Here is a 15,201-nt window from a genome sequence, read left to right on the forward strand (position 1 = left end):
TATTGTATGTTGTATAGATTATGATACAGTTTAATATACTGAAAGTTAAGAAATAATTCTTTGAAAAAGATGATTTGGGGTGAAATGTTTGAAAAAATAAACGAAAATGAGGATTTCTGGAATTTGCCAATAATTTTGTCAATTTTTGCAATAAAATTACCAGAATTACTGTATTATATAGATATTTTTCTACTGTAAAATATACTCAAATAATAGAAACTACATAATTTTGTGAAAAGTGATCTTTGGGTAAAATGTTTGGAAAATTAAATGAAAATAAGAATTGCTGGAATATGCCAATAACTGTATCCAATTTTTAAATGAATTAAACAAAATTCCTATATGTATTGAGATATTATAATACAGTGTAATACACCCAAAATTAAAAAACACACCATGTTTTGTGAATTTATTTTTTTTGGTAAACTTAATGAAAATGAGAATTTCTGGAATTTGCCAACACCTTTTTGCAATAAAATCACCATAATTATTGTATATAATATATATCATATTATATTATAATATACCATAAGTATAGAAACTACGTAAATTTGTCAAATGTGATTTATGGGGTAAAACGTTTTGAAAATTAAATGAAAATTAGAATTTCTGGAATTTGCCAATTGCTTTGTCAAATTCTGCAATAAAATTACCAGAATTATTGTAATTTATAGATATTATACTACAGTATTACGTATGTAATGCTAAGAAACATTTGTATTGTGTGGAATGTGAGTTTTGGTGTAAAATGTTTGAAAAATTAAATAAAAATGAGATTTTCTGGAAGTTGCCAAGAATTGTGTAAATTTTTGCAATACAATTTTCCATAATTACTGTATAATTTTTTTTTTAAATAATAGATATTATAGTACAGTATAACAAACCATAAGTTTAAAATCATTGTTAAGTGAAAAATGAGATTAACGGGGTAAAATGTTTGAAAAATTAAATGTAAGTGCGAAGTTCTGGGTTTTGCAGCAACGGTGATGCCAACACGAGAGTGAATGTAATAACTCTCCTTACCTCTCCAATACTCCCAACTAAAAACAGAACAGCTGAGATTGTTAAATTTATTTGACTTCAATATTTAATTGCACAGGAGATTTTTCATGTCAAAACAAAACAAGGCTAGGTATAGCCTAGATATATAACAAGGGCTGTTGAAGGATAGCGGGCTCAACTATAGGCTGCTTTGTCTAAGAAATAATTACAATAATGATGTAGTATGTGCCTTTCAAAAGCAATAAAAAATGCAGCTTTATTTGAGATATTAAGTTTGAACTTTTTTTTCTATTTTCAGTAGCAGTGACCTTCACCTGGACACTAGGAGCCCCAAATGTTATCCCATGAATCTCCATGAACTCTTTTTACATACCAAGTTGGGTCACAATATGTCAAAAGCAATAAAAAAGTAATCAAGGGCCATAATTTTTATTAAGGGTTAATATGGAGCTACCTATGTAGGTATGTAACTTTATTGCAATATGGTCATAAATAATTGTGTGAAGTAATAAGTCCATTAAATAAAGGTTACAAAAATTATTAGTAAAACTCCAAACTTGGCCACATATTGAACCCGACACAATGTGCCTTAAAACTATACCTTAGTTCCTAAGTCAATCAGGGGCCATAATTTGAATTTAGGATAATATAAAGTTATGTGACCTCATTGTGTGGTCCTGAACATCTATGTGGAGTACTTAGTCAATTGAACAAAGGTATTGGAGTTATAAATGAAAATGCCAACTTGCCCTAAAACTTTAACCAAAGGCTGTCGCAGTCACCTGGGCGAGTAGTATAGACCTCCTTATTTTTGAAATAATCAAGCCTAAAAGATATATTTGAAATAATTCATTGAAATCATAGTTTCATTATTATTTTTTTAAATTTCAAAAACTGAAAAAGAAAAACCACCACAAAGTTACAGGCTGGTGATCCTAGCAAGGAAATCTGGCCACATCAAGTTACAGGCTGGTGATCCTAGCAAGGAAATCTGGCCACTTAAAGTTACAGGCTGGTGATCCTAGCAAGGAAATCTGGCCACATAAAGTTACAGGCTGGTGATCCTAGCAAGGAAACTGGCCACATAAAGTTACATTCTGGTGATCCCAGCAAGGAAATCTGGCCACATAAAGTTACAGGCTGGTGATCCCAGCCAGGAAATCTGGCCACATAAAGTTACAGGCTGGTGATACAAGCAAGAAAATATGGCCACATAAAGCCATGAATAAGGGGCAATACAAATAAGCCAGTTTGGGAAATGACTGATTCTTGCCATTTATTGGGGCAAGCTACCCCTGCGAAAAAGGTTCATGAACTATTCCAAAAATTCATGAACTATTCCAAAAGTACATGAACTTCCAAATAAGTTCATGAACTTCAAAATAAGTTCATGAACTTTGAAATAATTTTTGTGAAGTTCATGAACCAAGTATTGAAGTTCATGAACTATTATTGTGATAATTTATTAGTTCATGAACTTTTGACCAGTTAACTGAAAGTTCATGAACTTTGAAAGTTTGTTTGTCAAGTTCCTCAACATTCTATTAAAGTTTAGCAGAACTGCAACGTAAGATTCAAGTTTGCATTTAAAAATATCTTTTCTAGTTATAAATGTACCAGTCAGACAATTGTAACAACGCCCCCCCCCCCCCCCAGGGCAGGGGTACATCAGGGATTGAGAGGGGAACGTGAAATGTTTTTACCTTTCTTGTTCATCAACTTCGTATACAGATGATCTGAGATTTGTGGCTGAAGGAATATTCTTAACAAAGTGTTGAAAAACAAAAGAAGATTTTCTCATAAACCGAAACAACTGGTTCTGAAATATTTATTGGTTAAGATTCTTAAGAAATAGTTTTCCCATACAACTTTTGTTTTAGTGACCATGCTGTACATATATAATTGATAGGCATTCATAGTCGTTTATATGATTTTTAAACTTCAAAATTGACTTAAGTTTTGTTTAAACAAATGTCTTGAGTCTTGGTGACGGCAATGTTCCAAACAGTAGTTTTTAATCTCCACTATTCGACAGCGTGAAAATGTATTTACACATTGGCTGATAGATGGTAAGATAATTAATAGCTATGATTTCTTTCCTCCAGAGTAATTCAAAATCCATTAGTTGTCTTTAACACTGAAAAAAATTGCAAACACAGCTGAATGACAACAATAAGCCGCCATTTTGAATTGAACCGGAGGTACATTCTGCAGACGATAATGGACGAAGCTTTCGTTGTGTAGGTCATTAAAATGACCAGGATGGCAAATTGGTGAGTTTTTACCTATCACTTGTAAATTATTGTTGAACTAAATTGGTTTTGACTCCTTACTAAATGTACAACGTTATTCAATGACAATATCAATTGACTGTAAATTGTAATTTCTGGAAAGAGCATGTCAATCGACAATTTGATTTTTCAAATGATGAATTATATGTTTTTCTTACAAAAAATCATTAGAACTTATTGTCATTTCGCTCCATCACTTTGAAATGTGTTTACTTGTGTAATACTTTCATTTGATCGGAAAAGAGACAATTTAAAGAAGTCGCGAAAATATGTGACAGTTTAGAATTGTGATATGTGACTGCATTCATTTAATGTTCTTGGGTGATTGGGTGAAGAAAACATATCTTACATATAATTGTTTATGATATTCACTAAAGTAAATTGTCCATTTCAGACTCAATGGAGACGAGTAAAACACAACCAATTATGCAGTTACTCAGCTATAGATGTGGCGAAAGTGAGGATGTCAACTTTTCCTGTTACCGGTACGCCTGAACCCAGATCATGTTGCCACGATACAGAGCCCCAACCCACCAACATGTGCTGTACAATTTCTGCAGCTGCCCACGTGTTCATGACACTACTGACTAGAGTAACTGGTAAGGGTTTAAGCTAAGATAATTTTAAAAGTTATGAAGTTTTTTTTTGTCATGAACACGTCATAGTGGATTTCAATGGAACCAAATACATATTTGACAGAAGTGAGTGTTAATACAAAGTCATACATTTATTGTTTTTCCCAGGAGGACCCTTTTCTCTCAAACATAGCAATTCAATTACTAGAGCAATGCCCCTTAACTGTCATATGACTCAAGAACTTGACAGTAGATTGCAATTGGTATCACTTTGAGGCTTAAATGTGAATCGCCCTCTACCTACAATTAATACTAGCTAATTTTGTTTCAACTGCATAGTGAAACTTAAATGTGAACAGCTTAAAATCTCATCCATTCTTTAATCTTCTAGAGTTAAAATAATTTAAAATTGGCCTTATTTAAAGGAAGAAGACTTTAATTATGTATTTTAAACTTGCTTTTTATCATCAAAAGCTAAATTCAATGTCATATATTTTTCAGGGAAAACAGACTTAAAATAGTGGAAGACAACTGCCGGTTGAGAAAGAAAAGGAGGACATGGGCGATACATATTACTGAACTGCAGTATAGAATCATATCATCTACCAACTCCATGTTAGTTGCTGTGGAAATCAACATTGATACAGATATAATTTTCGAAACTGTTAAAAAATATGAGTTACACTATCTTAACTAGGGAAGAAGTGAAAAACTGTTCCTGTATAGTGCGGGACTGCTTTACACAAACTAGATCCTGTCAGAAAAAAATTGGCAAGTCGCAGTGATTAAATAAATTTGAAGCTTACACACATTCTACCCTAAAGAAGAACTATCATCATCTACAATGATATTACATCATTTGGCAAGGTCTTAGGTGTATATACTCACAACAGTGTTATGTGTCATAAAAAGTGGAAGTGTTATAAATGGGCGACTTCTTGACAAAACCATAGAACTGTCATATTTTATAATGATTAGTCTTGTTTCATTATAACTTCTTAAACCATTATGAAAAACAATGAATAAGTATTATAAATTAATGTATGTTCAATTGCATAACTATTGAAAGTACATTTATTAGAATATTTATGTGATGGTCAAGTTTAATTTGCTTACAATCCACTAATAGTCTATTACAGTTGTGATCATCTCATTTCTACATGTTTATTGCATAACATTCATAGTTTCCAATTATTGAGTAAATTGCTGTGATCATAGTGAAATTTTGTTGATGAATATTCATGAAATTCATAATATTAATTTGCTGCAAAAAGTTCATGAAAGAAAAATGACCACTTATGATGAACACTTAGTTCAGTTACTTTTAGTTCATAAAGTTCTTGAAATTTGGTTCAAGAACTTTAATTGAATGACTTTTAGTTCATGAACTTCATGAATAAATTGGCCATTTTTCCTTCATGAACTTTTTATTAAAAAGTTCATGAAGTTCATGAACCTTTAGTTCATGAACTTCATGAATAAATCGGCCATTTGTCCTTCATGAACTATTTAATGAACTTCATGAACCTTAAGTTCATGAACTTCATGAATAAATTGGCCATTTTTCCTTCATGAACTTTTCATTAAAAAGTTCATGAAGTTCATGAACCTTTAGTTCATGAACTTCATGAATAAATCGGCCATTTGTCCTTCATGAACTTTTCATGAACTATTTCATGAATAATTCATGAACTTCATGAACCTTTTTCGCCGGGGTAGTTTGGTAAATGTCTCATTCTGGCCATAAATAAGGGCATAAAAATGATTCAAGCACATTTAGGAAATGACTGACACTTGCAATTAATTGGGGCAAGCTAGTTTGGGAAATGACTGATTCTTGCTATTAATTGGGGGATGCTAGTTTGGGAAATGTTTGATTCTGGCCATGAATAGGAGCATAACAAATGATTCGAGCCCGTTTAGAAAATGGCTGATTTTTGCCATTAATTGGGGCAAGCTAGTCTGGGAAATGTCTGACTCTGGCCATGCACAAGGGCATAACAAATGAGTCAAGCTAGTGTGGGAAATGACTGACTCTGACGATGAAGAAGGGCATAACAAATAATTCAAGCCAGTTTGGGAAATGCCTTATTCTTGGAAAAGATAGGGGGATAAGTGATTAGAGCCCATTTGGGAAAAGCTTATTCTAGCCATGAATATGGGACAAAATAAATGATTCAAACCGTCTGGGGACATGTCTGATTATTACTATAAATTGGGGCAAGTCAGTCTAGGAAATGTCTGATTCTTGCTGCAGGCCGTCAACCAAGTTTTAGTGAAAATAAAGGAAAAAATATAGGAAATTTTGTGCAAAAATATAGGAGATTTTGGCAATTTCTGGGCAAAATATAGGAACTTTAAGGTTGAAAAATCGACATTAAGAGGTTTGTAAGTGAACATTTACTAACTTATTTATTGGCTATAATCATAAAATTTGTGTTTCACTTAATCAACATTCCTTAAAGGGACTGTACACCAGATTGGCATCAAAAAGTTTTTTTCTGAAACGAATCTCAGGATAATTATTTAATATTTTTTTTACTCTTCGATATCATAATTGTAAAAACAAGAGGCCCAAGAGGGCCTATGCTCTACTGGCATGGCTCTTGTGGTAATTTTCAATCCAGAGCATGTACGTATGAGTAATAGGCAACAAATATATAGTTCACATTTTGTGTTTGGGTTAGCTAAAAAAATGCTGCATGTTCAACAACTGAGGACAGAAAGTGAACTATTTTAATATGTGCCAAGTAAAGGTAATCTGAGGGTAAAATATACAGTAAAACTGCGATCGCTCGAGGTCGCCAGGGACCGAGCCAAAACCTCGAGGGAACCGATGTTTCGAACGACCCGATTTTCAATTTTCCAGTTTGATATGAAATATCTTTCAGTGTATTTTAAGTTTGAAGTCGTCAAACAGACTGTTTACCAAGACACAGATTATGTGTTGCGTTGTGGAAATCGCTAATATGTTCAAAGTTTGTCTTAAAAACAATAAATGAATAAATAGAAATGTTTATTTTAACAAAAAAGCACATTTTCGTAACAAGCAATTTTCGTAACAAGCAACATTTGTATCACAGTACATATTGTAGCATTAGTCAGATTTAAGTTTTGCAAAATCAAGGATTGTTGATTGGCGCATCTTGTGACAAGATGTCGGTTTCGCGAAACTGCTCAATCCGATGTTGAATTGATATGGTAGTGTTTTATTCATATTTTTATTACTCATTTAAATTTCTCACAATTAACTTCTTATCAGTAACTTCTCATAATTATCATCTCAAATGCCCATATCAACTAATATCGGTCATGCATTAACAATGAAAAACGGTTTTTCACACCTTATCAAATTGCCTTTCAACTGTCATTGCAATTTTTACAACTTTCGTAAATTTTAACACCTAGCAAATGTTTGTTTATTTTGGAACACGCGTTCGGGAAAAAGTGTGAAATTATGTCCTCGAGGGAGCCATAAGGTTTTGTGCACGATTTGTGTACTTGGGACCGAGGATATTGCTCGACTGCTCGACATAATTAGGTTTCGAGGCAGCGTGGGTATATTTTATATGAAAATAGAAGGAAAAAAGTTCGGGACCAAGCTCCGACCTCGAGGGAACGCCGGTTCTCGAGCGACCGCTTGTTCGAGGGAACGCAGTTTCACTGTATTTGCTTTTTAAACTGTACTCATGTTCAAAATTTCATTTCTGTAGCTTTAAAAATTAAAAAAATTGGTCAAAAGCTAAAAGTCAAGGACATCTGAGGACAACATTGATGCTCATTGGCAAAACTGCGCACATGGTCAAAATTTCATTGCTGTAGCTTTAAAAATTAAAAAGTAAGTACAAAAAGGTGAGGCCAGCCTTTGCCCAAGGGGCATTATTTAAAATGTTTTGCTAGACAGTCATCATAATGCTCCCCAACAAATATCAAAGGTATGGGCCTTGTGGTTTGAAACAAGAAGATTTTGAAAATATTTCTTAAATAAGTCTCTAGGAAACTTGTGACCCCCGGGGCAGCGCCAGTTTTGACCCAAGGGGCATCATTTGAAAAACCATGGTAGTGGACCACTAAATAAAGCCTTGTTCAAAATAGCAAGGATTTGCATAGCTGTTTCAGACAAAATGGTTTTTAACATTTTCCAATTTAAGTATACCAAACCTGTGATCCCTGGGTATGGCCAGTTATGACCCCAGGGGCATAATTTGAACAAACATTTTCAAGCAATTGTGACTTAACATGTAAACTTGGCTAAAAATAGACTTTGCTTATGTAGACTTGGCTTAAAATAGACTTAGCTAAAATTGCATTTTTTATACTTTTAAGACCCATTATCTAGGCATGCATGAGCGGATCTGGCTGGATTTCAAAAGGAACTAAGCTCTAATGGATATCTAGATGCTGTACAAGTTTCATCGAGATACAATCAAAACTGAAGACTGTATCGTGTTCGCAAGCAATTGCTTACAGATTCACGTTTTTTTCATACTTTCAAGGCCCATAATTTAGGCATCCATAGAAGGAACTGAAGACCAGTGATGGGCAATCGGCTTGGATTTTCATAATCGATTAATCGGAGACCTTGATCGATCGATTATCCGATTAATCGGCTGTAATCGGACAGTATCACAAAAGCATCATTTTCTGATGTATATATCAATAAGGACCTTAGTTTTCATTTCTTATGCTTCAGTCAGAAAACAGGTATTATTTCTGGCATATTGAATAATAGGGGGGAGTGCTTGGTAACAATTGACTGGTGCATTAATTAAACCAGTTTTGAAAATTAAATTGAAAAAAATGAGACATAACACATTGGTTTTGGATGGCATTAGCGATTAAAAATAACGAGTAATTATAAATTAAATAAGCAAAACTTTTCTCACGTATTCTCGGAGTTGGACAAACATTTCCATTCTTCAAACAGTTTTTACATTGATCTTGACGTTCATTTCAATATGTGAGCACAGCTGGGGTCGATCAAGCCTAGTTTCATAAGAATCTGGGCTTGAATGACCCTAACCATTTCGCTGGAATAATTTGCACTTGTCCAGCACATGGACGACCGATATCCAGGGTAATCAAATATTTTTAGATCAATGTCCCCCTGGCCGTCCGCCATCATAAAGCTATTTGAACGCAAAGAAAAACTAAATGAAAGTACTGTTAAACCTCAAAGTATCGGTTACTTCCCTTAGCTCAAAGTTACTGCGTTATATAAAGTTGGAAATTTACTGAATTCAAGCAAACCTTTTTTTTTCGATTATTCGATTATGGAACGATGAGGCAGCCGATCGCCAAATTACGAATGTCTGCCGATATAATTGATTATCGGCGATCATCGGCCCATCACTACTGAAGACTGTATCCTGTTAACAAGAAATTGTTTACAGAAGCACAGACGCACATACTACGTACACATTACCATCGCAAAAGCTCTTCTGGCCTTTGGTTTTGAACCGGGGTCCCCTAAATTGCAGTCCAGTGTTGTATCCACTGTGCAACGAAGGCTTACCCTTAACGGTTGGAATATTTCAGCTATATACCTAACTTGGTAATATCACGTGATAACATCGACTAGCCAATCACGCATAAGGAATGAATTTTACTAGGTAGACATACCTAGTAATGGAAAAACACCAAAAAAATTTGCGAAGTTTAAATGCATTGTACACATCGATACCAAGTTTATGTCAGTTTTGGACAATTTTCTTTTTTTCCCCGCTATTTCATCATACAGAGTACAGCCCCTTTAAACCTCCCCATCAAGGCAGACTATGCTGCAGCAACACAACTGCGGTCACCAAAGTGGACACCTTTAAGATTTGATGTTCGTCATACTCTTCATCAAAGGTGTCCAGATGGATAACCAAGGGTGTACAACAGCAATTCTGAATGATGGTGATGGTTTAGATGATAAAGACAGTCTTAACTGTAAATAAACAATATCTAAAGGCAGTATTAAACCTTTGAATAAATTCAAATATATCCCAGCACCACTTCTTAAGAAAAATATAGGAAAAAAAATCTAAAATATAGGGAAATATAGGAGGTTTTGAAAAATTCAAAATTTCTCAAAAATATAGGAAAATATAGGAATTGGTTGACAGCCTGTTGCTGTGAATAGGGGCATAATAAAAGATCAGTTTGAGAAATGACTGATTATTTCTATGAATTAAGGAATGAAAAATGATTCAAGTCAGTTTGGGAATATCTGATTCTAGCTATGAATAGAGTCATAACATATGATTCAAACCAGTTTGGGAAATGACCGATCATTGTTATGTATGGGGACATGAAAATGATTCATTGGCAAATGGAAAATTCAACTAAATCCTATGCCAGGTAGTTGGGAAATGTCTTGTGCTGATCAAGTAATTGATAATAATTTGAGACCCACATAAGATAATAAGATGCAATGGTGAATAATCATCACATGGTTTGTAAGATGAGCATGTTTGTCCTTTTATAGATAATGCAGTCACCAAAGCCAAGGAGATCTTATTTATATATCAGAGATAATTTATAAACACTTACATTTATAGATTAAAGGAATCATGAAAACAAGAATATGACACCAAAATGTATTTGAAAGAAAAGCAGTAACAAGAGTATGACATGATGATGCTTGTATGATTTACATGAAGGCTCAAGTTTACAAACAGTCAAAAGTCTAGAGTCACACTCGAGACCCACAAATGCACATCTTTATTGTATTGTAACTTTCCTTCTTGCAGTAAAAACTGCTGTAAATATTACAAACAACTATCTATAATTTACACAGAACTTGTTAAATAAAAAACAACAATATTTTTTCCACATTTTAGAAATTTCATTGTCCGAGACCGAGTCTAGAGTCAGACTCAACACTGTTCTTAAACCTAGACCCAGTTCTGATAATTCCCTAGGTCAAAACAACCATATACTTACAAATAATACTATTTCTTCATCTACTCTTAATTAAAGCTACAAAAATACATTCTTTGAAAATTTGTTGACTTAATGAACATAAAAAATGTTAACAATGACAAACATCAACAACACATTGAACAACAGCAGTGTAATGACAACAATAGCTTGCTGTTTAGACAAGTAGACTAACAATTCCACAACTGTCACAATTCTAACTTTTCGTTCAGAAGATACAACCTTACTTTTCAAACAGAAAGTCTTCACAGTGGTGAAATACAAATCCAAACAAGTGCACCCTCCACTGGTTCCAGCATGCTTGTCTGAACTTTCATTTAAATGTAGATCTAACAGCCCCCAGCTGCTACCCACTTTCAAGTTACATGTGTGACAATGGCTTATCATTTTTTATAACTTAAACAAAATAATCTCTATGGCAACACATCACTGAGATCTCACAATTAATGCTACCCAGAATGAAATCTATCAATGGACTGATCTAAATGAGCACTAGCACAAACTGAACATATTTATTTACTCATTGTACAACAAATAAAATAAATGTTCAAGGGACTCTTTCAGGTTTTATCTCGATTCAATGATTAAAAACATCATCATATTTCAAATAAGAGCTCCAATGTTAATACCAGTAAAAAAGTTTCTGAAAAGCGTTGAAAATGTTATAAAAAAAATGAATAATTAAGGGCTCGGATTTAGGACATTCAGTTCAAAAGAGCATCTACGAGTTGTTGTTTGGTGTTTGGTCATAAATGTGAATAAAATAACTTAATTTTTAAAAGAATGTTTAAAAAAAAATTCTGGACCAACACAATATCTGTGTTGTTTTTTTTTAGATAAATTCTGAGTACCATTAATTTGCCAACACTTAACTACTGGTACATTTCAGATATGATACACAACAGGTAAAGCAACAACAGCTATCACGGGAGTGACAAATACCCCAACAGGCTTATTTCTCAAAGGAAAGTTGAACTATTTCTTTGAAAAGGGGCCATAACTCAATCAAACATTGGAAGATTTTAACCAAGTCAAACTAGCCAGTATTTTTTAGTGTTAAACATGTGTGCCAAAAATGATTTAAAATCCACAGTAGCTGTCACAAGTTTATTATCCAGATAGCACATTTTGGCAATTCTAAGTTGAAAAGGGGCCATAACTTCCTCGTTCTTTTTTTTCTTAAAATTGGTTACCAAATTCAGACTTAACCAGTATTTTATGGTGTTGAAATGTGTACCAAATTTTGTTTTAATCAGACGACACTGTCAAAAGTAAATACCTGGAAAACTCATATTTTGGTAAACTCTAAGTTGAATAAAGGCCATAACTCTGTCCAAAAAAGATTTGGTAGTTGGTAACCGGTCTTAACCAGTATAAAGATTTGGTAGTTGGTAACCGGTCTTAACCAGTATAAAGATTTGGTAGTTGGTAACCGGTCTAACCAGTATTTTATAGTGTTAAACATGTGCACCAAAAATTATTTAAATCCATTGAGGCTTTCATGAGTTATTATCAAGACTAAAACCAACATACTGACTGACAAGATCACTCCGATACTACCCTCACCCTCTCCCACCCACATTTTTTAGGGGGGGAATATAAGAACAATGCCCAGTGCCTTATAACACAATAGCACAATCCATGGTTATACACAAAACAAAAACTATACTTCTCAAAATTCATTTGGGTCTACAATGTACCTTTATAAAGCTTAGTTGAATTTTATTTTAGTAGTAGTAATTAAAACACATTCCAGAGCATCAGATCGATTTTTTTCATTAAAGGCAGCCAAAAAATCTATCTGACAAAGTTGACTAACTCAAGTTTGTTTGTGGCTCTGCATCATGACAATAATTCATTATTCACTTATCCTGAGTCTTTTACTCATTGTTTCCCTCTTAAGCATCAGAGAGATGCATTGTTTGTTGTCAATTGATATGTGGACAAAGCTATGTTTGGGACTTCCACTTGTGTACACGAGCCATGGTTGTGACATATTGGAGTCCCGAAGGATGCACACAAATGCATTTGAAAATGAATCGAAGCATAATACTTATTCGAAATTTCAAAGTGAGGTAATTTTAAGCGGAGTTCGAGATGAACAATTGATACATAAAACATATTTGCTCAAATAAGAGGTGAGCAGAAAATAAAACATGTCATGTAAAACAATCAGTACAACTTCCTTCATGGACAAGGTAGAAACAGTTTATCAATATTCTTAAAAAAACATTCTGTAAAATAAAGATAACATGACAATTATATACATCACAGTCTGACTGCAATTAAAAACCAAAGAAATAATGTATCCTTCCAAACAAACATATATCAAAGAGAGTTTGCGAAGAAAGCCAAATAAAATAAATGTAGCTTTGAATTATCATAAACAGCAATACAATCAAAAGTCTCCTAGGTGATTGTTCATTCCTTTTATTGTATATCAAGAAATCAGTTCTGCATCCACAATTTCTATAAGCATTTTGAAAACAAGGCAAGCTTCATACAATCATCTTTTTCACATACAAATAATTTAAATAGTTTGAATTTTTAACTAAAAACTTTCAACAACATCTATTAAATCAAATAAATTAATTTTATTCATTTCTATAGCACAATTCATTCCAAAACTGCAAACATAACCTCAGACTTTTGCTATCAAATGCTTTAACTGGACCACAAATATATATATGTATATACTGTTGGCTTCAAAATGTTATCAGGGGATGAAACATAAATCAAACATAGAAATGTAATCTACACATATGAACTCAATTACACACACTACTTTGAAAGTAATGACTTAAAACTTGGCACAACAGTACAAAGTACAAAAGCACAGTAAAACATAAAATACCCAATCAAGGAAAGTAACTGCTGAGGTACTGAACACATGGCTAGGGGAGGTAACTGTCACTACGTTTTCTTAGACAGTTCCCGTAGACTCTTCAGATAAGCTTCATGGATCGTTGCAATAAAACTACTGTCATTCTGGAAATAAAACATGAAAGAGTTTAACCCACAATCTAGGTTTTGGTCTGTATATATGTGTATAGACAATGAGTGCTGCAAACTGTCACAATATATACCTGTGTCCTATTTTTAGAAAACCAAGTTATTGGTTGAACGTTTGCCAAAGTAAGAGAATGCATATGCACATTCACATTCTGACCAAAACTTGTAATGATTGGACAAAGTTATCGATCAGATAAGACCGTTTTAAGGTTATTTCTATAAATAAAGGACGATGACTGGGAGATTTCAGGAATATGGTTTGTTACAAAGTTAGTCTGAGATGTCATGCCCATTTACATTCTGACTAACTTTGGGGATGATCGGACAAAGGCTTTTGAAGAAATTGATTGGATAAAACCATTTTAAGGTTATTTCTATAACTAAAGGACGATGACTGGAAGGATTTCAGGGATATAGTTTGTTACAAAATTAGTCCGAGATATTATGCCCATTTACATTCTGACAAAATTTGGTAATAATTGGACAGAGGCTTTTTAAGTTCTTGAGCGGACAAGACAGATGGTAGGTAATTTCTATAATTATAGGGTGATAACTCTCGAGTGACTGGAGTTACAGACTGGTCATCAACCTTGACCGAAATATTATGCCCATATACATTCTGACTAAATTTGGTTCAAGAGGATGCAAACAGTAGTTCTACGCTTAATCATTGATGCTGCTCGCCCGTAAGCCGCAGGTGAAACAATTATATTTCCCATTCTATGATTGAGCGTAGAACTACTGGTTGCATTTTCTTGAATGCTTCTTATAAACCTCTTGCCTTATAGTGAAGTGTCAACAAAAAAGATAACTTTGTTTCTAAGTGTGGTTTACTTAACCTATAAACATAACATGTTGACAAATTTCGCTGCTTCGTCCGCAGACTCTAATTTAATTATGAATTATGTTTATCTTATATCCAACACCCGTTACATATCAATGCCTCAGTTGTCTGGCAAAAACAACCTCGTCTTGTAATCCTGAGGTTCTGGGATTGAATCCTGCTGCTTATCAAAACTCTTCAATATAGCAGCTTATGGGCTTTTAAGTGTAAATATAAAAGGGATCAACCAATATTTCAGTCTTAAAACCATGGTACTTTTTCAATTTTTTTCAATAATTTCAGTAAATAACCTTTCTTAAGCCTACAAACATAATCAAACTTTTTATCAATCTAGAAAATTTCTTCCCAGAATTTTGATCCACACAACTTAATTAACAAGATCTGTAGTAGAAGAGCAAACTCGACTAAACTCCGCTTTGTCTTAGAAATGAATGTAATATGTGCCAGTATAAAGAAAATAAATCAAATGTTATGTAACCTTAGTGTAAGTTGGTCATCTATACTGTTGTGAAGTATTAAGTCAATTGAATGAAGGGTATAGAAGTCATTA

The 15,201-nt window shown here is 33.6% G+C and overlaps 1 protein-coding gene across 1 annotated transcript in view; it reads right to left on the bottom strand.

Annotated features, from left to right (window-relative positions):
• Nucleotides 1–1,056: 1,056 nt before the first annotated feature.
• Nucleotides 1,057–15,201, bottom strand: part of LOC128217250 (mRNA-decapping enzyme 1B-like) — a 124,100-nt gene continuing 109,955 nt past the window's right edge. The window contains exon 11 of the mRNA XM_052924263.1: nucleotides 1,057–13,783. Within this exon, the coding sequence (XP_052780223.1) occupies nucleotides 13,709–13,783 (75 nt within the window). The 3' untranslated portion in view covers nucleotides 1,057–13,708. The remainder of the gene's footprint in view (nucleotides 13,784–15,201) is intronic.

The sequence above is a fragment of the Mya arenaria genome, chromosome 14, assembly GCF_026914265.1.
Source record: "Mya arenaria isolate MELC-2E11 chromosome 14, ASM2691426v1".
Lineage (NCBI taxonomy): Eukaryota > Metazoa > Mollusca > Bivalvia > Myida > Myidae > Mya > Mya arenaria.